Raw genomic sequence first — 25,435 nt, 5'->3', positions numbered from 1 at the left:
ATGCCTCACTTCTGACAAGGGCTTCACAGATGACAAGGGCTGCACGGATGGCAAGGGCTGTACTGATGACAAGGGCTTCACTGAAGCAAGGGCTGCACTGATGACAAGGGCTGCGCAAATGACAAGAGCATGAAATATGACCGAAGACTGATGGCAAGGGCTGCACTGATGACAAGAGCTGCAGTAATGACAAGGGCCTCACTTCTGACAAGGGCCTGATAGATGACAAGAGCATGTAATATGACCGAAGACTGCTGGCAATGGCTTCACTGATGACAACAGCTGCTGTGATGACGAGGGCCTCACAGATGACAAGGGCTGCACGGATGACAAGGGCTGCACTGATTACAAGGGCTTCACTGATACAAGGGCTGCACTGACGACAAGGGCTGCACTGTTGACAAGATCTGCACGGATGACATGGGCATCAGTGATTACAAGGGCTGCACTGAGTACAAGGGCTGCACTGATTACAAGGGCTGCACTGTTGACAAGAGCTGAAACGGATGACATGGGCTGCACTTATTACTGGGGCTGCACTGATGACAAGGGCTGCACTGATGACAAAGGCTACACCGTTGTCAAATCGAAACATTCCTTCGTTGACCAGACATGGGTTTTAGTGCTGGTGGACCTAAAAAATACATACATACCGGACGCTTCCAGAAAAGACAATTCATTTCAAGCTGAAATAGTATCTACCATTTAACATGGCTGTTAAAAAGCATTTGAAATATGTATAAGGTTACACGTGGTAAATTTGATGTTTTTATCACAATTTCGGTTCACAATGATCTTGAAATGCTATGGTATGGTTCTCGGTTCTGAAATATAGTCAACAAGAAGATATGTAGCAGAACGTTGATTTACTTCGTTAAATAATGCTTTAGAGGCTTGTATTATTGTTCGAAACACTGAGAAAATGAAAATGACTTTACATGGTTATTTATGTTTATTTTCATTTGAAATGTTTTTCGATAAAATCAGGAAGAAGTGTGGGGCCCGAAAAGCCTTAATACTTTATAAACCTCGATGCTTTTCATTTACGTTCCATGGCGGTGATCGGAGATTTACCAGAACAGATTTATGTTTTTGTTGTGCTGTGCGTGTTGTTTTGTATTACAAAGGTCAGCGGTTACGTGCATTACATAAAATACTAGGGGCTCGTAACAAAATTGTATTTCCAAATATTCTTTATGGAGTTTTATTATTCATAAATATTATCCACCAATATAATACCCTGTCCAGATATTTGATCCTTATTTTGTTTTTCTGAATAACTAATAATGGTGTATGCTTTAATTTGATTGAAAGGTTTTAGTGCATCGTATGCATATCGTTTCTTTATTAAGAGGAAGATTTGTTTTTGCAGTTGTGTCTTTCATTACTTTATACGTAGTTTCACTGTAACTTACATTTTTAACTAATGTTATTTACGCACCTGCAAACAGTTATTTTCAACACAACAAACAAGTAAAAAATATAGGTAATTTTATTGTTAACTGTGTGTCTTGTTTTATACCATAGAATATAACATTAATATACATTTACCAGTCTGGTACATATCACATTATGGGAAGATATCATACTGTGTAAAGCAAAATGAACTATTAAAGTTATTCCGTAACATGACATGATCTAATATAACTAAAGGAGAACTGAAATTAAATTTACCTAAAAAAACAATCGTAGTACGTTTGTGTCATCCTGCAACTAGTAACAGTGAAACTGCAGGGTCTTGAACTGTTACCAGCGAAACTGCAGGATCTTGATCTGGTAAAAGTGAAACTGCAGGATCTGGATCTGGTAACATTGAAACTGCAGGATCTGGATCTGGAAACAGTGAAACTGCTGGATCTTGATCTGGTAACATTGAAACTGAAGGATCCGGAACTGGTAACAATAAAACTGGCCTGTCTAGAATGGCCGGTAACCACAGGATCTGGATCCGGTAATAGTTAAATTGCAGGATCTGGATCTGGTAACAGTGAAACTGCACGATATGTAACTGGTAACAGTGAAACTGAAGGATCTGGATCTGGTAACAGTGAGACTGCAGGATCTGGAACTGGTAATATTAACTGCAGGATCTGGATCTTGTTACAGTGAAACTGCATGATCTAGTAACAGTGAAACTGCAGGATCTGGTAACAGTGAAACTGCATGATCTGGAACTGGAAACAGTGAAACTGCAGGATCTGTAACTGGTAAGAGTGAAAGTGCATGATCTGGATCTGGTAATAGTGAAATTGCAGGATATGGATCTGGTAACAGTGAAACTGCAGGACCTTGATCTGGTAACAGTGAAACTGCCGGATCTTGATCTGGTTATAGCGAAACTCAGGATCTGGATTTGGTAACAGCGAGACTGCAGGATCTGTAACTGGTAACAGTGAAACTGCAGGTTCTGGAACTGGTAACAGTGAAACTGCTGGATCTTGATCTGGTTATAGTGAAACTCAGGATCTGAATCTGGTTACAGTGAAACTGCAGGATCTGTAACTGGTGACGGTTTGACTGCAGGATCTGGATCTGGTAACAGTGAAACTGCAGGATCTGGAACTGGTAACATTAACTGCAGGATCTGGATCTGGTAACAGTGAAACTGTCGGATTTGGATCTGGTAACAGTGAAACTGTTGGATCTTGATCTGGTTGCAGTGAAAGTGTCGGATCTTGATCTGGTAACAGTGAAACTACCGGATCTGTATCTGGTAACAGTGAAACTGCAGGATCTGTATCTGATAACAGTGAAACTGCGGGATCTCGATCTGGTAACAGTGCAACTTAGGGATCTGGATCAGGTTAAAGTGAAACTACAGGATCTGTATCTGGTACCAGCGAAACTACAGGATCTCGATCTAGTAACAGTGAAACTACGATATCTGGATCTGAAAACAGTGAAACCACAGAATCTGAATCTGGTAACAGTGAAACTGGCTTACCTAGATAGACCGGTCGGAGCGCTGAAAATCGACCAAATGCCGGTTTGCCGCTACTTCGCACAATTAACTGAGTTACCATAATTAGTGTTGTTGTTGTTGTTATTACATGGATCATAATTATAAAGATATTATACGCTTTTTAGAGTTAACTGTTATCAAATTCATTCATCAGTAAACCACATCCTAACAGCAAGTGTGATTAAATATTTCTTGAAATGTAATGCAGCAGTTTCAATTAAAATAAACAGTCTTCAATAGTCCCAGAATTCGTGTCATTATTAACGGCAGATAAGTGAAGTCAGACATAATGCATTCAATGTATAAAAAATGACAGTTCTTTTCAGGAAATAATAATATGGAAACAATTCATATTGATATCCATTAATACTGCGATTCGTACAATTGCGTATGTATTCCATTGATGACGATTCAGTCCGCACAGGCTAATCAGGGACGACACTTTCCGCTTTTATTTTTTTCGTTTACAGAGCAAAACTCCAGTTTTACCGGAAATGTCGTCCCTGATAAGGCTACTCTGGGACGACACTTTACGCACATGTATTAAACCCCTAATTCACAGAGCGCGGCCAAAATACATTATTGGACATTCACTGTCCTGAAAACTACCGTGAGCACATCATATTGGAATTAATATTTTAGAATGATTTTATTTTCAATTTGAAATCCCAAATTAACAAGTAAACTTGTAACTTCTGTTTTGTTTTATATAACAATACAATAAGAGCTTTTAAGTAGACTATATTATTAATAAATGAATGAAAATACGCACTTTGTTCAACCAATAGAACCAATTCTTCACCGTATCTTATCTGTTAGGTAGACGATTGCAGACTATTTCGATACATTCGCTGAGTTAAGATTACCCTAAAGGTTGCTGTTTGCTATCTTCTATGACATCCTTCTTCATATTATATCCAATGACGTTTCCTAGTTCTTAATCGTATTTTGATAAATTCATTGTATGCGGAATACAAATGCTTACTAATGCTTATAGATATTAAGGAAAATAGTCCAAATCAGCTGACAGAGACTATATAATACTGAAACTGTTTGAATTGACATTGTTGCATGAATAGTTTTAATATGTGACTCTGTTTACTTACCCTCAATCAATATCCCACATCCAGAGTATGTTGTCGAATTTGTCAGATAAATTACAGTCAATTTATTATTTATAAATAATAAATTAAACTGTTAATAATATTGATTCTCTTTTTGTAAGTACATTGAAGATAAACAACGCTCTAAACATGTTTTGACATTTTTCTTTTTTGTCAAATAAGTTAGGGACGACGAGTTGTAAATGAAAACAGTTAAATTATTGTCAAATACTAACGTTTACCGTAGCGAACGTTGTAGCCGTGTAAATACCATATAACCGTGTTAATTTCATATTAATATAATTTGTTTAGAGTTCTGCATCATTTCAGAGCTAAAAGCATATGATATATAACGTACTTTGATCGTACAACGATTATTAATGCTGTATAAACACGAGCATATGTTAGAAAATACGTTCGTCACATAACAAAAGATAAGTATACAAGCAACATGACTTAGGCAATATACACCTTTCAGATAATACACAATGTCACATTGCTTTAAGTATACAATACACACAACAGTAAAACTAATGTAGCGCCCACACTATCAAGCAATAATTATTTAAGACACCCTCAGTAGATTTAACGTGTCATGCACATACATGCGATTTGACTGATATAATTTAAGAGATAGCGGGTTTTGTGTATTATAAACATTTCGCAAAATGAAGTAAAACACGAATGTAATAACTGTTAACTCTCCAGGCGAAGGAAACGCTTCCTATTCAGACCAAGTCCATTCCAACCATACACACTTAATTATCAATTGCAAATCCTACTAAATAATGTGACTATTTGGACAACTTTTGTCCTGCAACAAGTTGCGCATACACTCCCTTTTTGTTCAGTAATTGTTGATGATTTCCGGTCTCTACGACGTTGCCAGCGTCAATGACGTAAATGACATCGGCGTTCTGGACGGTGGAAAGACGGTGGGCTATAACGATACACGTGCGACCTTTCTGTGCGTTGTCTAGGGCTTCTTGCACGACCTTCGAAAAGAAAAATGGATAGTTAGAAGATAAATATAATCACAATCTCCTGTCATACCATGTTTTAAACGAATTCAAGCATTTTTAAAGAAAGCGCGTTTTAGTAACCTTACAAACGAAATTCCTAAATAAGTCAGAATATGCTATGAACTTACAATGCGTGTTACATAATTATTTGTATCAATGGCTCTTAAATGAAACAAGAGGTCCATGAGGGCGCGAATCGCTCTACTGGCTGGAATCAATAGGGCTCAAGCCCTTGATAGTATGAACAATCTGAGTAAGTTTTAAACAAACAGACCCAAAATGGGAAATTCATCGCATAAACAAGAAGAAACGTAAATTTTAAACTTTAAATGGCTCCTTTTTCAACAATAAGTTGGACAAATTTCTTCACTCTCAATGGGTTTCTGGCCCTTGATGATATGAAACATACGTTAAATTTCAAAAGGATAGAACTTTATATTTAAACAAACAAGAAATGTGTTTGTCGGAAACACTATGTCCCCTTCTGCGCCGCTTTGATTTTTTTACCTTTGACCTTGAAGGATGACCTTGACCTTGACCTTTCACCACTCAAAATGTGCAGCTTCATGAGATACACATGCATGCCAAATATGAAGTTGCTATCTTCAATATTGCAAAAGTTATGGCAAAATATTAAAGATTTTCATTTTCTTTACCTTTGACCTTGAAGGATGACCTTAACCTTGACTTTTCACCACTCAAAATGTGCAGCTCCATGAGATACACATGCATGCCAAATATGAAGTTGCTATCTTCAATATTGCAAAAGTTATGGCAAAATGTTAAAGATTTTCATTTTTTCTCAAATTCAAGGGGATATAATTCTGGACTTATAACTCCGATATTGCTCATTTTCAATTGGGTTTGACTCATCATTCAGATAAAGACACTATGCAAGTTGGGAAATGATTGGATGAAAACTGTGGACTTTATTGCGTAAACAAGCCTTATTTCACAATTTTCTCAAATTCAAGGGTAGATAATTCTGGACTTTTTACTCTGATGTAACACATTTTCAATAGGGTTCGAGTCCTCATTAATATCAACACACTGAACAAGTTTGAAAAGAATCGGATAGCTCAGTTGGCTAATGCGTTTTTACTTCAGGATTCCGGGGGTCACTGGTTCGAGCCCTGCTTCGGGCTACTTTTTTTTCCTTTTTTAAATTTTATTTTTGATTTTGTACTGGAGCTTTTAAAATTTAATGTTTACATTTATCAATATAAAGCATTTAATGACAAACTTCAAAACATGCCAAAATCTGTGAAAAGGCCCCTTTAAGGTACATCCAATGAAATACTTAATAACTAATATTTTAAATTTTATCTTAAACTGTTTCGTTGCTTCGTAAAATATTGTTTACAGTACAAGTATGTTTCTGCATACTCTCCTTCTTTTTTGAATAAACAATTAACAATAAACAAAAAATAAAAAAACTCAATAATGAACCATTATTATTTTTATTATTTTCATTATTATTATTATTATTATTATTAGTAGTAGTAGTAGTAGTAGTAGTAGTAGTAGTAGTAGTAGTAGTAGTAGTAGTAGTAGTAGTAGTAGTAGTAGTAGTAGTAGCAGCAGCAGTAGTAGTAGTAGTAGTAGCAGTAGTAGTAGTAGTAGTAGTAGTAGTAGTAGTAGTAGTAGTAGTAGTAGTAGTAGTAGTAGTAGTAGTAGTAGTAGTATATTATAAATAAAATAAACAATTAACAATTCTCCAACTACAATTTCAGATTTTAACGGTTAATAAATTAAAATTTCATCTGCAACATCATAACCATCACATTTATGATTATTTTACCATATGGCTACGACGATTTCCGTATAATTTAGTGATCCGCCGACATATATTCTGATTTATCTGTAATATCTTCCCTTAAACCTCATTTGCACATCAATTCAAATTATGAAATATGATAGTTTATATTTACAGTTTAAATAATTTATTAAGTTTGTGTTTGTAAAGGTTCACCATTAATTGTGAAAAATCTCCAAGAAATTAATGGGTATTCGGATTACAGTCTACGGCAACTGTTAACTGTCTTTGGTTGCAATACATACTAGCGAATAGTTGATAGATGATAATCTATAGCAAGCATCTCAGCATGCATACAAGTCAATCTATAAATGTTCAGATACAACATCTAACATAAATGAAACCTGGTATTCACTAGGAATGAATATGGTTAGATATTGAACATAAATGAAACCCGGTATTCACTAGGAATGAATATGGTTAGATATTGAACATGGGAAGCCACAACATAAAATAAAGGTGTTATTAAATGTATCAACATATGTATTAAACATGATATACTAAACAGAAGCATCAATCATTCGTTATACCAATCCTAGCCGTCATAAACTGGATGTGCGTCTTTAAATAAACAACACTCAAACCCACCCTCAACCCATTATCAGACACAACTTAATTTTTCAGTTGTTTTTCCATTTTTAAGAAAACAGAGGGTAAACATATTTAGTTGTGAATATATTAAAAATGCATTTCAACATGTTTTGTCTTCAATATATCTTTTTGAAAATATCTTAAAAGCATCAAGCATACTGAACAGACACGTTTAAAAAGAATAAAACAACACACGTAAAGATATTCTCGCTATCTATAAATGTTTAAATGTTTACTAGTATATTTTAATTCATAACAATATCAAAAAAAAAAATCTAGTTAAATACTGAGGATACTTAGTATCCTTAACAAGGCCACTTGATTACTTGAATTTGATAGTTTACAATGGCTTCATATTTCGTAAAAACACTCATCAGGTTACATCAATGTTGCAACAATGTCACGATTCTTTATCAAGAAGAATGTAGAATGGTTTGCTCTTAGGCATTGCCCCCCAAATAGTTACATCTCAAATGCGTAAGATGTTGAGGCCACGGCTCTTTGGCAATCGGAGACGCACTTCAATATCTGAGGCTTATCATGGGCGCCGTTGTGTATGTTAACATTAATGAAAGTTAATTTACATACGATTAAATAAGGTTTATGTTACACAAACGAAATACGACCACAACAGACAAGATAATAATACTCTAACGTGTAATTTGGAATGCAACACCTCAAATTCGGTAATGAAATGCTCGATATTTAGCTCGCATCACTGTATTCGCAAATTTTAAAACAGTGAAAATCCGTTGCAAAAATAAATTTTTTTTAAGTGTTAAACCACAACTGAATTATTTAAAAAAATCAGTTACTTAATTACGTTCATAATGTATTGAATCAACGTTTTAAACATACCCCTTACAATTTGTTTGTTTAATTAAAATGAGTATTGTTATAATAAAAAAAACATAGTAAACTGTGTCCTGCTACATCATACTTTGCTGTCAACCCAACATTGATGTTCAACTGTAAATGACGTTTCCATAGGAACGCTACTTCATGTCAACCAACCAGACTTTTGTATTGAGCAACGTATTTTGGTTTCGATGTTTGTTTTGGGTCATCATAAAAACGGATTGCAGTGATACATAATCCTTCTCAATATCTTCATGTTTATTTTTATCATCCTCAATAACATCATCATCAGACGTAGAGCATCACAATCATCATCAATAATAGCAACAAAAACAAAAACATACTCAAGCATTCATGTTTATTATTACTAGCAACGACAACAATACCATCTTCGCCATAACCTGCATTATCTGCATCATTCATCACATAATTAGCATGTTTTCACCATTATCAGCATATAATGCATGACAAAAACATCATATTTATGAGAGAATTAATCAAATGTTTGAAAGCAATACTTCAGTTACCAGACATGTGAATTCGTGACATTTCCATATCAAAGTGAATGGGTATTGATCGATGAATTCAAAATTGATAATCTGGTGATGGGGAAAACGCTGGTGATTATGCTAGTGTTGATTATGACTGTCATAAGATTGATGGTGATACTTATAATGGTGATGATGATTTTGAGGATAATACTCATGTCGAATTATATCTACGACGATGATGATTACGACGAAGAAAATTATAATAATGATGTTAATACTAATTATTTATATTAATTGAAACATCTGAAAGTTTGAAGTTTGAAAGTTTATTGTTCCTGTAAAGAAATCCATAATAAAGACAGTAAAATCATCGTTTTACTGTGTATCAACACAATATAGTTGTTGCTTTTACAGTTCAAACTGTTAGTTGCCGTCATCACGTATAATTGTGCAACCCAATCCTAGTCAACAGAGCTGCCATTATTAGTAAAATAAATAATTATATTCAAAGCATAATAGATCAACATCATTGGGTATATAAAACGATCGAAAAAATATTGCATAAACAACCATATTTTTTTGTTGCAAATGCATAAAAATTATGGAAACATATTCACTAAAAACAGCTCTGTTTGTTCATAATGAGTAGTTATTCAAATAAATGTGAACAGGACAATGAGTTCATGGTGTCAGTGCTCGTAGTACTGTGGAGTGAGGTACCGTGTTTGAACTGGTACGACGGCATATCGTACCGTCTGTTGTCGTTGAGTTCAGTCTGATATAATGTTGTTATTTTTTCCCCGAAACGGACAAGCTCTTTTGTATAATATAAATGTCTATTTACTATTTAAACAAGAAGAACGTTATTTGAACATGTTTGTTTAAATAAACTAGTTCATATATAATTCATGCAAAACCAGAATACAAAAGGAAACGGAAATATAGCTTTAGTAGTGTGCTCGATATCTAACGTAAAACATGCCAGTATTTGAAAACGATCGCTTTAATATATATATATATATATATATATATATATATATATATATATATATATATATATATATATATATATAATAAAACGCTTTTATTTAATTTGCCGTAGCTTTCGACCTCTCGGTCTTCTTCAGCGGCAAATTTAATAAAAGCGTTTTATTTTTTTATAAACGGCGAAAAGCGACTTTATTATATATTTATTTATTTATATAAATATATATGTATGTTTGTGACAGGGTGTTTATTTTGTTCATACGTTTTTATATTTAGGAAAAAATAACCCAAAATAAAAATTGGATAAGTTTACGCATTCCACGTTGCGTAATATGCTAATAACAATAATGTGTCATCATTATTTGTAAGTTTGTTTTCTAGATCCAAGCGACATCGAACAACCGTATTGGTATATGCTATTCAACGATCTATAATACATTATTTCGTGTTATGAGGCACTTACACTTTTAGATCGCCTTTTAAGTGTCTGTCATCATTATTTACCGTGTGAACACATGATATGCCACTTTTATTAAACAATAATAATTTGACGGTAAAATCATTTATCTTTGTAATATCTCGACTGATTTTGAAGCTAATGCCGATCCGTTGTTAACGTTGCCGCAAATTGATAGGGCAGTTTTATAGCCGACGGCTGGATTGTATTGTTTTATTTTACCACATTTATTTAACAATACAACATCGAACATAATGCATTAAAATAAAATACATTTCTTTGGCTTTCAATTTTACGAATTGTTCCGCAAACTTAAACAAAACAATCTTGTTTAAGACTCAGGAACTTGAGTGCTTAAAATATTTGAAATGTATGGCTTCTAAAGAAAATATTTCTAGTTATTACAACATGCTCTTTTCATCTAGTGTGTGGATGTAATAACAGCATGCGATTGCAGATCCTCTGAAAGATGTGGAACATTCAAAACAGCTTCCCATTGCGACGTTTGCTGACGAGATGGCGGTAAGTTACATCACTTGCAAAAGCTGTAACCATTGTGGAGATGTTATAGTCTCAGCTGGAAACGAAACACGCTTCGATAATGGACATTGTTTATCTGATGATATAAGCGCCCCTGTAAGCAAGGATCTCAAGGATGACAAGAGACTCACAGTTGACACGACTGCTTAGATGACATCAGCCTCTTTAATGACAAATGCCTTCAGTATGAGAAAGGCCTCACAAAATGACAAGGGATGCACAGATGACAACAGCCTTACTGCTTACAAAGTATTCACATATGACAAGAGCATGCATGATGAGATAACAACTGCTGCACAGAAGACAAGGGCTGCATTTATAACATGGGTTGCACTGATGAAAATGATGATAAGGGCTGCTCTAAATACAAAGGCTGCACTGATTTAGGGGCTACAATGATGACGATGACTGCACATATGACAAGGCCTGCATGGATGAAAATGGCTGTACTACTGGCAAGGGCTGCACATATGACAATGTGTGCACCAATGAAAAGGGCTGCATAGATGACAAGGGCTCAACAGATGACCAGGGCTGCACTGATGACTGTAGCCGCACTAATGACAAAGGCCTCATGAATGACAAGAGCTGCATTGATGACAAGGCCTGTGCTGATGACAAGGACTTAACTGATGACAATGGCTGCACAGTTGACAAGGGCTGCACTGATGCAATGGCTGCACTGAGGACAAGGGCTGCGCTGATGAAAAGGGCTGCACTGATGACAATGGATGCTTTGTTGACAAGGGCTGCACTTATTACAAAGTCTGCACTAATTCAAGGGCTGCATGGACGACAAGAGCTGCACTGATGACAAGGGCTGCACTGATCACAAGGGCTGCACTGATTACAAGGGCTGCACTGTTGACAGGGACTGCCCATATGACAAAGGCTGCACTGATGACAAGAGTTTCACTGTTATCAAGGACTGCACTGATGACAAGGGCTGCACTGATGACAAGGGCTTCATATATGACAAGGGCTGCACTGATGACAAGGGCTGCACGGATTACAAGGGCGGCACTGATGACAAGGGCTGCACTGATGACAAAGGCTGAACTTATTTAAGGGCTGCACTATATGACAAAGGCTGCACTGATGACAAGGTCTTCATTGTTGACAAGGGCTGCATGGATGGCACGGGCTTCACTGATGACAAGGGCTGCACGGATGACAAGGGCTGCACGGATGACAAGGGCTGCACTGATTCGGGGGCTGCACTGTTAACAAGGGTTGCCCAGATGTCAAAGGCTGCACTTATGCCAAGGGCTTCATTGTTGTTAAGGTTTGCACGGATGGCAAAGACAGAACCGATGACAAGGGCTGAAATAATTAGAAGGGCTGCACTGATGACAAGGGCATGAACTATGACCGAAGACTGATGGCAAGGGCTGCACTGATGACAAGAGCATGAAATATGACCGAAGACTGATGGCAAGGGCTGCACTGATGACAAGAGCTGCGGTGATGACAAGGGCCTCACTTCTGCCAAGGGCTTCACAGATGACAAGAGCTCCACAGATGACCAGGGCTGCACTGATGCAAGGTCTGCACTGATGACAAGGTCTGCACTGATGACAAGGGCTGCACTGTTGACAAGAGCTGCACGGATGACGAGGGCTGCACTGATGACAAGGGCTGCACAGATGACAATGGCTGCACTGATGACAATGGCTGCATTGATGACAATGGGTGAACATATGACAATGGCTGCACTGATGACAAGGGCTGCTCTGATTACAAGGGCTGCACTGATGACAAGGGTTGCACTGATGACAATGGCTGCCCTGATAACTAGGGCGGCAGTGATGACGAATGCCTCACTTCTGACAAGGGCTTCACAGATGACAAGGGCTGCACGGATGGCAAGGGCTGTACTGATGACAAGGGCTTCACTGAAGCAAGGGCTGCACTGATGACAAGGGCTGCGCAAATGACAAGAGCATGAAATATGACCGAAGACTGATGGCAAGGGCTGCACTGATGACAAGAGCTGCAGTAATGACAAGGGCCTCACTTCTGACAAGGGCCTGATAGATGACAAGAGCATGTAATATGACCGAAGACTGCTGGCAATGGCTTCACTGATGACAACAGCTGCTGTGATGACGAGGGCCTCACAGATGACAAGGGCTGCACGGATGACAAGGGCTGCACTGATTACAAGGGCTTCACTGATACAAGGGCTGCACTGACGACAAGGGCTGCACAGTTGACAAGATCTGCACGGATGACAAGGGCATCAGTGATTACAAGGGCTGCACTGAGTACAAGGGCTGCACTGATTACAAGGGCTGCACTGTTGACAAGAGCTGAAACGGATGACATGGGCTGCACTTATTACTGGGGCTGCACTGATGACAAGGGCTGCACTGATGACAAGGGCTACACCGTTGTCAAATCGAAACATTCCTTCGTTGACCAGACAGGGTTTTAGTGCTGGTGGACCTAAAAAATACATACATACCGGACGCTTCCAGAAAAGACAATACATTTCAAGCTGAAATAGTATCTACCATTTAACATGGCTGTTAAAAAGCATTTGAAATATGTATAAGGTTACACGTGGTAAATTTGATGTTTTTATCACAATTTCGGTTCACAATGATCTTGAAATGCTATGGTATGGTTCTCGGTTCTGAAATAAAGTCAACAAGAAGATATGTAGCAGAACGTTGATTTACTTCGTTAAATAATGCTTTAGAGGCTTGTATTATTGTTCGAAACAATGAGAAAATGAAAATGACTTTACATGGTTATTTATGTTTATTTTCATTTGAAATGTTTTTCGATAAAATCAGGAAGAAGTGTGGGGCCCGAAAAGCCTTAATACTCTATAAACCTCGATGCTTTTCATTTACGTTCCATGGCGGTGATCGGAGATTTACCAGAACAGATTTATGTTTTTGTTGTGCTGTGCGTGTTGTTCTGTATTACAAAGGTCAGCGGTTACGTGCATTACATAAAATACTAGGGGCTCGTAACAAAATTGTATTTCCAAATATTCTTTATGGAGTTTTATTATTCATAAATATTATCCACCAATATAATACCCTGTCCAGATATTTGATCCTTATTTTGTTTTTCTGAATAACTAATAATGGTGTATGCTTTAATTTGATTGAAAGGTTTTAGTGCATCGTATGCATATCGTTTCTTTATTAAGAGGAAGATTTGTTTTTGCAGTTGTGTCTTTCATTACTTTATACGTAGTTTTACTGTAACTTACATTTTCAACTAATGTTATTTACGCACCTGCAAACAGTTATTTTCAACACAAAAAACAAGTAAAAAATATAGGTAATTTTATTGTTAACTGTGTGTCTTGTTTTATACCATAGAATATAACATTAATATACATTTACCAGTCTGGTACATATCACATTATGGGAAGATATCATACTGTGTAAAGCAAAATGAACTATTAAAGTTATTCCGTAACATGACATGATCTAATATAACTAAAGGATAACTGAAATTAAATTTACCTAAAAAAACAATCGTAGTACGTTTGTGTCATCCTGCAACTAGTAACAGTGAAACTGCAGGGTCTTGAACTGTTACCAGCGAAACTGCAGGATCTTGATCTGGTAAAAGTGAAACTGCAGGATCTGGATCTGGTAACAATGAAACTGCAGGATCTGGATCTGGAAACAGTGAAACTGCTGGATCTTGATCTGGTAACATTGAAACTGAAGGATCCGGAACTGGTAACAATAAAACTGGCCTGTCTAGAATGGCCGGTAACCACAGGATCTGGATCCGGTAATAGTTAAATTGCAGGATCTGGATCTGGTAACAGTGAAACTGCACGATATGTAACTGGTAACAGTGAAACTGAAGGATCTGGATCTGGTAACAGTGAGACTGCAGGATCTGGAACTGGTAACATTAACTGCAGGATCTGGATCTTGTTACAGTGAAACTGCATGATCTAGTAACAGTGAAACTGCAGGATCTGGTAACAGTGAAACTGCATGATCTGGAACTGGAAACAGTGAAACTGCAGGATCTGTAACTGGTAAGAGTGAAAGTGCAAGATCTGGATCTGGTAATAGTGAAATTGCAGGATATGGATCTGGTAACAGTGAAACTGCATGACCTTGATCTGGTAACAGTGAAACTGCCGGATCTTGATCTGGTTATAGCGAAACTCAGGATCTGGATTTGGTAACAGCGAGACTGCAGGATCTGTAACTGGTAACAGTGAAACTGCAGGATCTGGAACTGGTAACAGTGAAACTGCTGGATCTTGATCTGGTTATAGTGAAACTCAGGATCTGAATCTGGTTACAGTGAAACTGCAGGATCTGTAACTGCTGACGGTTTAACTGCAGGATCTGGATCTGGTAACAGTGAAACTGCAGGATCTGGAACTGGTAACATTAACTGCAGGATCTGGATCTGGTAACAGTGAAACTGTCGGATTTGGATCTGGTAACAGTGAAACTGTTGGATCTTGATCTGGTTGCAGTGAAAGTGTCGGATCTTGATCTGGTAACAGTGAAACTACCGGATCTGTATCTGGTAACAGTGAAACTGCAGGATCTGTATCTGATAACAGTGAAACTGCGGGATCTCGATCTGGTAACAGTGCAACTTAGGGATCTGGATCAGGTTAAAGTGAAACTACAGGATCTGTATCTGGTACCAGCGAAACTACAGGATCTCGATCTAGTAACAGTGAAACTACGATATCTGGATCTGATAACAGTGAAACCACAGAATCTGAATCTGGTAACAGTGAAACTGGCTTACCTAGATATACCGGTCGGAGCGCTGAAAATCGACCAAATGCCGGTTTGCCACTACTTCGCACAATTAACTGAGTTACCATAATTAGTGTTGTTGTTGTTGTTATTACATGGATCATAATTATAAAGATATTATACGCTTTTTAGAGTTAACTGTTATCAAATTCATTCATCAGTAAACCACATCCTAACAGCAAGTGTGATTAAGTATTTCTTGAAATGTAATGCAGCAGTTTCAATTAAAATAAACAGTCTTCAATAGTCCCAGAATTCGTGTCATTATTAACGGCAGATAAGTGAAGTCAGACATAATGCATTCAATGTATAAAAAATGACAGTCCTTTTCAGGAAATAATAATATGGAAACAATTCATATTGATATCCATTAATACTGCGATTCGTACAATTGCGTATGTATTCCATTGATGACGATTCAGTCCGCACAGGCTAATCAGGGACGACACTTTCCGCTTTTATGATATTTTTTTCGTTTACAGAGCAAAACTCCAGTTTTACCGGAAATGTCGTCCCTGATTAGGCTACTCTGGGACGACACTTTACGCACATGTATTAAACCCCTAATTCACAGAGCGCGGCCAAAATACATTATTGGACATTCACTGTCCTGAAAACTACTATGAGCACATCATATTGGAATTAATATTTTAGAATGATTTTATTTTCAATTTGAAATCCCAAATTAACAAGTAAACTTGTAACTTCTGTTTTGTTTTATATAACAATACAATAAGAGCTTTTAAGTAGACTATATTATTAATAAATGAATGAAAATACGCACTTTGTTCAACCAATAGAACCAATTCTTCACCGTATCTTATCTGTTAGGTAGACGATTGCAGACTATTTCGATACATTCGCTGAGTTAAGATTACCCTAAAGGTTGCTGTTTGCTATCTTCTATGACATCCTTCTTCATATTATATCCAATGACGTTTCCTAGTTCTTAATCGTATTTTGATAAATTCATTGTATGCGGAATACAAATGCTTACTAATGCTTATAGATATTAAGGAAAATAGTCCAAATCAGCTGACAGAGACTATATAATACTGAAACTGTTTGAATTGACATTGTTGCATGAATAGTTTTAATATGTGACTCTGTTTACTTACCCTCAATCAATATCCCACATCCAGAGTATGTTATCGAATTTGTCAGATAAATTACAGTCAATTTATTATTTATAAATAATAAATTAAACTGTTAATAATATTGATTCTCTTTTTGTAAGTACATTGAAGATAAACAACGCTCTAAACATGTTTTGACATTTTTCTTTTTTGTCAAATAAGTTAGGGACGACGAGTTGTAAATGAAAACAGTTAAATTATTGTCAAATACTAACGTTTACCGTAGCGAACGTTGTAGCCGTGTAAATACCATATAACCGTGTTAATTTCATATTAATATAATTTGTTTAGAGTTCTGCATCATTTCAGAGCTAAAAGCATATGATATATAACGTACTTTGATCGTACAACGATTATTAATGCTGTATAAACACGAGCATATGTTAGAAAATACGTTCGTCACATAACAAAAGATAAGTATACAAGCAACATGACTTAGGCAATATACACCTTTCAGATAATACACAATGTCACATTGCTTTAAGTATACAATACACACAACAGTAAAACTAATGTAGCGCCCACACTATCAAGCAATAATTATTTAAGACACCCTCAGTAGATTTAACGTGTCATGCACATACATGCGATTTGACTGATATAATTTAAGAGATAGCGGGTTTTGTGTATTATAAACATTTCGCAAAATGAAGTAAAACACGAATGTAATAACTGTTAACTCTCCAGGCGAAGGAAACGCTTCCGATTCAGACCAAGTCCATTCCAACCATACACACTTAATTATCAATTGCAAATCCTACTAAATAATGTGACTATTTGGACAACTTTTGTCCTGCAACAAGTTGCGCATACACTCCCTTTTTGTTCAGTAATTGTTGATGATTTCCGGTCTCTACGACGTTGCCAGCGTCAATGACGTAAATGACATCGGCGTTCTGGACGGTGGAAAGACGGTGGGCTATAACGATACACGTGCGACCTTTCTGTGCGTTGTCTAGGGCTTCTTGCACGACCTTCGGAAAGAAAAATGGATAGTTAGACGATAAATATAATCACAATCTCCTGTCATACCATGTTTTAAACGAATTCAAGCATTTTTAAAGAAAGCGCGTTTTAGTAACCTTACAAACGAAATTCCTAAATAAGTCAGAATATGCTATGAACTTACAATGCGTGTTACATAATTATTTGTATCAATGGCTCTTAAATGAAACAAGAGGTCCATGAGGGCGCGAATCGCTCTACTGGCTGGAATCAATAGGGCTCAAGCCCTTGATAGTATGAACAATCTGAGTAAGTTTTAAACAAACAGACCCAAAATGGGAAATTCATCGCATAAACAAGAAGAAACGTAAATTTTAAACTTCAAATGGCTCCTTTTTCAACAATAAGTTGGACAAATTTTCTTCACTCTCAATGGGTTTCTGGCCCTTGATGATATGAAACATCCGTTAAATTTCAAAAGGATAGAACTTTATATGTAAACAAACAAGAAATGTGTTTGTCGGAAACACTATGTCCCCTTCTGCGCCGCTTTGATTTTTTTACCTTTGACCTTGAAGGATGACCTTGACCTTGACCTTTCACCGCTCAAAATGTGCAGCTCCATGAGATACACATGCATGCCAAATATGAAGTTGCTATCTTCAATATTGCAAAAGTTATGGCAAAATATTAAAGATTTTCATTTTCTTTACCTTTGACCTTGAAGGATGACCTTAACCTTGACTTTTCACCACTCAAAATGTGCAGCTCCATGAGATACACATGCATGCCAAATATGAAGTTGCTATCTTCAATATTGCAAAAGTTATGGCAAAATGTTAAAGATTTTCATTTTTTCTCAAATTCAAGGGGATATAATTCTGGACTTATAACTCCGATATTGCTCATTTTCAATTGGGTTTGACTCATCATTCAGATAAAGACACTATGCAAGTTGGGAAATGATTGGATGAAAACTGTGGACTTTATTGCGTAAACAAGCCTTATTTCACAATTTTCTCAAATTCAAGGGTAGATAATTCTGGACTTTTTACTCTGATGTAACACATTTTCAATAGGGTTCGAGTCCTCATTAATATCAACACACTGAACAAGTTTGAAAAGAATCGGATGAAAAATGTGGACTTCATCGGATAAACAAGAGAAAGTCTAACACACACACACACACACACAGGCAGACAGATAGACGGACACCATGCCATCCCATAAGCTCTTCTGACCTATAGCCAGTAGAGCTAAAAACAGCAACATGTCTATAAATCCTTGGAGTTGTTTACTGGCGTGGCGTCATTTCATATCATGACGTCGTAGTTTGGTTAAATTCCTACGCATCCGAAATACAAATGGTTGTTAATTAGCCAATAAACTCCAATAAATAAACAAGGGCTGTTTGTAAAACATGCATGCCCCCCATATGGGCTGTCCGTAGTACTGGCAGCCATTGTGTGAATACGACTTTTGTTACTGTGACCTTGACCTTTGACCTAGTGACCTGAAAATCAATAGGGGTCATCTGCGAGTCATGATCAATCTACCCATGAAGTTTCATGATCCTAGGCGTATGCGTTCTTGAGTTATCATCCGGAAACCATTTTACTATTTCGGGTCACCGTGACCTTGACCTTTGACCTAGTGACCTTAAAATCAACAGGTTCATCTGCAAGTCATGATCAATGTACCTATGAAGTTTCATGATCCTAGGCCCAAGCGTTCTTGAGTTATCGTCTGACAACCACCTGGTGGACGGACCGACCGACCGACCGACCGACAGACCGACATGGGGGCATAAAAATTAAACACCTAGCGAAAAAACGTACCTTTTCACTCTCCGTATCCAGGGCGCTAGTTGCCTCGTCCAGTAGAAGGATTTTTGGCTGCCGGATCAGCGCCCGGGCTGTGGCTACCCGCTGCTTCTGTCCGCCGGAGAGCTGCGTCCCTTTCTCACCAACAACTGTGTCATAGCCCTGTGGAGTGGTTTAACCAATAGTTTAATAAGCTTAACACGATTGCATCTTTACCACAATTTTCCCATGAAGCTCGTCATTCAATAACAATGGCAAAAGCAAAGATGGCAGAAAGGAAGCATTTTTCCTTACAAAATGTACTCATGGGTCGCGTTTTTTAAACAATATGGTTTATCAAATAATATAGTTGAATTGGTATTGGTTTGACAATTTTTGTTGACGTATAAGGCATAACGAATTTAAAGTAAAAATACATAATTAATATAAATGAGTTTGAAACAGGTACTATAATGTTAACCGTATGTTTGTTAGCACAACAATAACAATCAAAATTATCATAAGATGTATGCAAAAACCACTGCGTTTTAACTAATCCTGACCGTAATAGCTACGTGTTGGTTTTGATGTCGGCGTACAGATTTGTAGTACAGATCATTTGTTATCTCCCTTTTCATATAATATACATTTTACTTTTTGTGTGGAAATTCTGTCTCCTCTCTAGTGTTCGTTCACCCCATGCAGGCTGATGCAATAGTTGTTATGTCCTATCATAATAATGAATTGATCCGATGCAAGATTTTCATTGGTCATTCAAATGTAACTGTTGATTTCATTATGAAATTACTGACCACGCTTGCATTTGCCAAGACCGTCTAGTTGACGTTAGTCCATCCTCGTGGTTTTATTCCAACCTGGTGAGTTGTTAAACTGTTTTCATTTATTGAACATTGTGTATTCTTGCATTATGGAATGTGTGTGAATTCGTTTTATTATTGTGATATTCATAGCATTCATATTTCGTAGTATTTTTCTGTTTGTAAACTATTGTCAATGTTTTGTTTAGGTCTTTTCCTGGCATTTACTATATTGATGTACGTCTACAATAAAATCGATATAAACCTTAATTGACTTGATTTACCATGTGCCCCCACTCCAACACCCACAACAGATTGTTAATGCATTGAATCCGGCAAAATATAAAGAAGGTAACGCGATTCTTGATCGCGAAATTGCCCTCCTAAAGACCGTTGACTTTTAAATATGGTGTATTTAGTTCTCCAAGCAGAATGGCTGTTCGTTGCTCTTACCATAAACCTCTGCAAAAGGCTCAACGTATAGAATCTTGTGAAAAAGATAATAAAAATGCACTAATCGCATATCGGAATCGAAGTTTTTATGGACTTCAAACACAACATTTACGCGGACGAAATCAGTTGTTATCTGATGCAAATAAAATGCGACGGAGCTATACTGATAAAAATAAATTACGTAATTTACGTTCTGAATTCTATGATAAAGCGACATTAAAAAACGCGTGAATTTCGGGGACTACTTTCTGAGAACAGTGCAGTCGTGTACGAAATGAAGTCGTTGTGCAAGAGGTTTGGTGTAACATGGAGACGCTACCTGCGGCAGTGATGAAATGTAGTCGTGTATATTGGCGGCCCTCGCAGACGCTATGACGTCAGACATGCTAAAATCGTCAGTGCTCAGACCGTATAGGATGTTATCTGCAAAAGCAAAGTATTCAAGTAAGAAACCAAAAACATTTGTGGAACAATCATTTTGAGAAAACTCATTTTTTTTAAATCCACTCAAAGAGTATTATGTCATCATCTAATGACCCAATCCGAATTCAGAAATTACATACGTGGATCGCTATCTAAATAAAATACGTTTGACTTGCATGAATTTTCAGACATTTGCATTGGGTTTGACAGTTTGGAAATGTTCTTTTCTTAATCCATACTTTAATCATGTTTATGTTTAGTTGTTTGTTTTATGTATCGTCCTGTATAGCTCGGGTTAGTGGTCACTTGAACAAATGATGATTGATTGATTAACTACACTTTTCGCCGTAACTTCATTTTTTACTAAGAAGAGACGTTCTTTAAATAAAAAAATATAATAAAAGCGGAAAATGTCGTCCCTTATTAGCCTGTGCGGACTTCATAGACTAATCTTTGACGACTCTTTTCGCACATGTATTAAGCCCCATTTTCACAGAGCACGGCTCATTAATATTCTGATAAAGATTCTGGACATTCATTATTACTACATTTAAACGCTTTTCAAGGTAATTTCCTGAAGATTAAAAAACATGTATTCATGGTCATCCACTATAATGGTTGCTTAAAAATGCGCCTCAGCATTTCTTCAATCTTGCATACTTACAGTGGAGGTGTTATTATTGCAGTTCACATACGTGTGCCATGCACCTTTCATACTGCAGTCAAACATGATTTGTTCCTTGCTGACCACGCTATGTACCTTTAATACTGCATTAAAATCGAATTGGTTCCTGGCTGACAACGCTATGTACCTTCAATACTGCTGTCGAACACGATTGGTTCCTGGCTGACAGCGCTTTGTACCTTTAATACTACAGTCGAACAGGATTGGTTCCTGGCTGGCCACGCTATGCACCTTTAATACTGCAGTCTAACAGTATTTGCTCCTGACTGATCAAGCTATGTACCTTTAATACTGCAGTCGAACAGGATTGGTTCCTGGTTCACCAAGCTATGTACCTTTATTACTGCAGTCGAACAGGATTGGTTCCTGACTGACCACGCTATGTACCTTTAATACTGCAGTCGAACAAAATTCGTTTCTGGCTGACCACGCTATGTACCTTTAATACAGCAGTTGAACAGGATTGGTACCTGGCTGACTAAAATATGTACCTTTAATACTGCAGTCGAACAGGATTGGTTCCTGGCTGACCAAGCAATGTACCTTTAATACTGCAGTCAAACAGGATTGGTTCCTGGTTCTCCACGCTATGTACCTTTAATACTGCAGTCGAACAGGATTGGTTCCTGACTGACCACGCTATGTACCTTTAATACTGCAGTCGAACATGATTGGTTCCTGACTGACCACGCTAAGTACCTTTAATACTTCAGTTGAACAGGATTGGTACCTGGCTGACCAAGCTATGTACCTTTAATACTGCAGTCGAACAGGATTGATTCCTGGCTGACCAAGCTATGTACCTTTAATACTGCAGTCGAACAGGATTGGTTCCTTGCTGACCACGTTATGTACCTTTAATACTGCAGTCGAACAGGATTGGTTCCTGACTGACCACGCTATGTACCTTTAATACTTCAGTCGAACAGGATTGGTTCCTGACTGACCACGCTATGTACCTTTAAATCTGCAGTCGAACAGGATTGGTTCCTGGCTGACAAAGCTATGTACCTTTAATATTGCAGTCGAACAGGATTGGTACCTGGCTGACCACGATATGTACCTTTAATACTGCAATCGCACAGGATTGGTTCCTTGCTGACCACGTTATGTGACTTTAATACTGCAGTTGAACAGGATTGGTTCCAGACTGACCACGCTATGTACCTTTAATACTGCAGTCGAACAGGATTGGTTCCTGGCTGACCACGCTGATCAGATAGCGGAGTCTCTTCAGGTTGATGTTCTTGATATTTGTACCGTCCAACTCCTGATAAAGCAATTATTAAATTAGCCGTGCTCTGTAAGAAAGGGGTTTATTGCATGTGCGTAAAGCGTCGTCCCAGATTAGCCTTGCAGTCCGCACAGGCTAATCAGGGACGACACTTTCCGCCGACAATGGATTCTTGCTAAAGATAATTTTTGTAAAAAAAATAAGTATCAAAAGCGGAAAGTGTCGTCCTTGATTAACCTGTGCGGACTGCACAGACTACTCTGGGACGACACTTTACGCACATGCATTAAACCACCTTTTCACAGAGCACGGCTCAAACGGATATGGCTAATAACATGGAACAACGTCATGTTCCGTTGGTTGAAATAGAGAAAAAATAAGAGTTGATGTGGCTCGTTCAATTCAGGTTCAGATATCCCGGAGGACTAGAGTGTTTCATTTAAGCTTCCAATCCATGGAAGGATTGGAACAATGTTTGCTATGGACCGCAATCAGTCACATAACAACTACCCTAGTTATATGCATTTTTTTTTTTGGAAACGCTTTTTAAAAGTGTAGCATAGTTTGTGCATAACGCAATGACATTAACGTAGACAAAGTCCATTTAAGATTTGTTTACGTTTTATTTATGCTTATTAAACTCAACACAACGTTTTCAAATCTTTGTAAAATTTAAGATAAAGGCGAAGACCCCCAACGGGCCCCGCCCGCGACAGCAAGAAATTATGACCCCTACTATCCGGCTGTACGAGACTACTTACGAAAAAACAACATAGGTTGATTATAACGCGTGCAAACTATGATGTGCCGTGTGCAAAGTCACGTGTCTAACAACTGCAGCGTAAACATGACGTATGCAAAGGACACATAACGAATACATACGGAATTGACCGATGTTTTGACAAACAAGGTAAACAAATACTCGTGTCCGGTACTTATTGATGTTTGATAATCCGAGGCAACAAAATGATGATCTAGGTGTGACTGCTTATCGAAGATTGTATGAAATTTGGTTTATTGCGTTAATACAAATTTCGATTATTACATTAATTAAATACTGCCCCAAATGTTCTTAAAGGGGTGTGGTAAATTTACTGGTGTGTAACCGGAACAGTACGGCAGAGACTAATCGATTGACCGGAAACGAATGCAGATAAACAGCAGTCATACTGTAGCCTTACATCTGGACGGACGTCTACTTTTTGTATCTGTATTCATCTTGTGTATTTGTGTCTCCAAACCTGTCCTGCGGGATCTTGGAACAAGAGACATCTTTATTTTAGGTAAGTACTACCAATATTTACTTCACTGGCGCTGCGAGCAATAATTTTTGCAACTTTCGCAGTTCCAAAAATTGAACCTTTGCGGGAATATACCCGCCTTTGTGGTTTGATTTTATAATTGTTTCCGCTGTGGTATGACTCATTTTGTTGTCAAGATTGTGCAGAAGCTGCACAATAGTGACGTTTAATTTTGCATTTTATGAAAGTGCAACAATATTTTGATATTTGTGATATTTTTGCGATTTAGGTTTTCGCGGAAAATTGTCCGCCATTTTGTTTTTGCACGTGTCGTCAGTCATTATTGACGATTGCCTTGTACAATTGTTCATTTAGTCTAGTAATTATGTGAATTAATCTGTCATTTCACTAGTCTGGAATAGTTACATGGTTTCAGAGTAGTTTCTGGACTGAATTCACTATTAAACAGTGAAAGTACGTGTACTTTCATGCATTAGTAAAACCCATCTTTAGTTTATCTGAAAGTTTGAAGATTTATTCTTTTGAGACGTATTTTCATTAGAATTATTGATATTTCACTGGGAGTTTTTAAATTTCCCGGATTTAACAACCATCTATAAATAGCTCGGGATACCCCATTTTTCATTGGTTGTTGCCATGAGCAAACCGGAAACGGAAATCGTTCCATTGTTTACTTTCCGGTAATTGGAATTCCAGCAATTGCATCTATTGTTCACTGATATTAAGTGTAACTAATAATTGTAATTAGTTGCGCTAGTTGACATTAGAGTGCAATAGCAATTGCAGTTTATTTCAACCTGTATTGTTTATTTTATTTTATTTTTTTTGAAAAAAAAAATAAATACTTAGGAAATAGTGTCATTTTCATTTCATTGTAAGAATATTACAATTATTGTCAACTTGCTTTATTGCTTCATCACATATTAGTATCATTACTGGTGTATGCATAGTTAAAACTGTAAATTTTCTGAACGACTGGATATATTACAAGTATATTTTGGTTTACCGTAAAGCTTTTCTACTTCCTAAAGAGCGCACCTGTAGCAATACCGTATTTGCTCTAAAGCAATTAATAAATAAT

General features: G+C 37.2%; 1 protein-coding gene and 1 long non-coding RNA gene across 4 annotated transcripts in view; one reads left to right on the top strand and one right to left on the bottom strand.

The window, feature by feature from the left end:
* The window catches only part of LOC127874693 (uncharacterized), a 228,251-nt gene that overhangs the window by 59,852 nt on the left and 142,964 nt on the right, over positions 1 to 25,435 (top strand). The window lies entirely within an intron of this gene.
* Positions 4,215 to 25,435, bottom strand: part of LOC127874685 (ATP-dependent translocase ABCB1-like) — an 82,269-nt gene continuing 61,048 nt past the window's right edge. For 2 of the 3 annotated variants that reach the window (XM_052419182.1, XM_052419184.1), the window contains 4 exons: positions 23,026 to 23,128; positions 21,070 to 21,173; positions 19,516 to 19,662; positions 16,861 to 17,706 (listed from right to left, as the gene is read on the bottom strand). In XM_052419182.1, coding sequence (XP_052275142.1) covers positions 17,506 to 17,706; positions 19,516 to 19,662; positions 21,070 to 21,173; positions 23,026 to 23,128 — 555 coding nt within the window. In that variant the 3' untranslated portion in view covers positions 16,861 to 17,505. Of the gene's footprint in view, positions 5,061 to 16,860; positions 17,707 to 19,515; positions 19,663 to 21,069; positions 21,174 to 23,025; positions 23,129 to 25,435 lie in introns of those variants that run through there. The other variant, XM_052419183.1, reaches the window with a different exon arrangement.

This window comes from Dreissena polymorpha, chromosome 3 (genome assembly GCF_020536995.1).
Source record: "Dreissena polymorpha isolate Duluth1 chromosome 3, UMN_Dpol_1.0, whole genome shotgun sequence".
Lineage (NCBI taxonomy): Eukaryota > Metazoa > Mollusca > Bivalvia > Myida > Dreissenidae > Dreissena > Dreissena polymorpha.
Note: the sequence above shows the minus strand (reverse complement) of the source record. Positions and strands in the feature narration are given on the sequence as shown.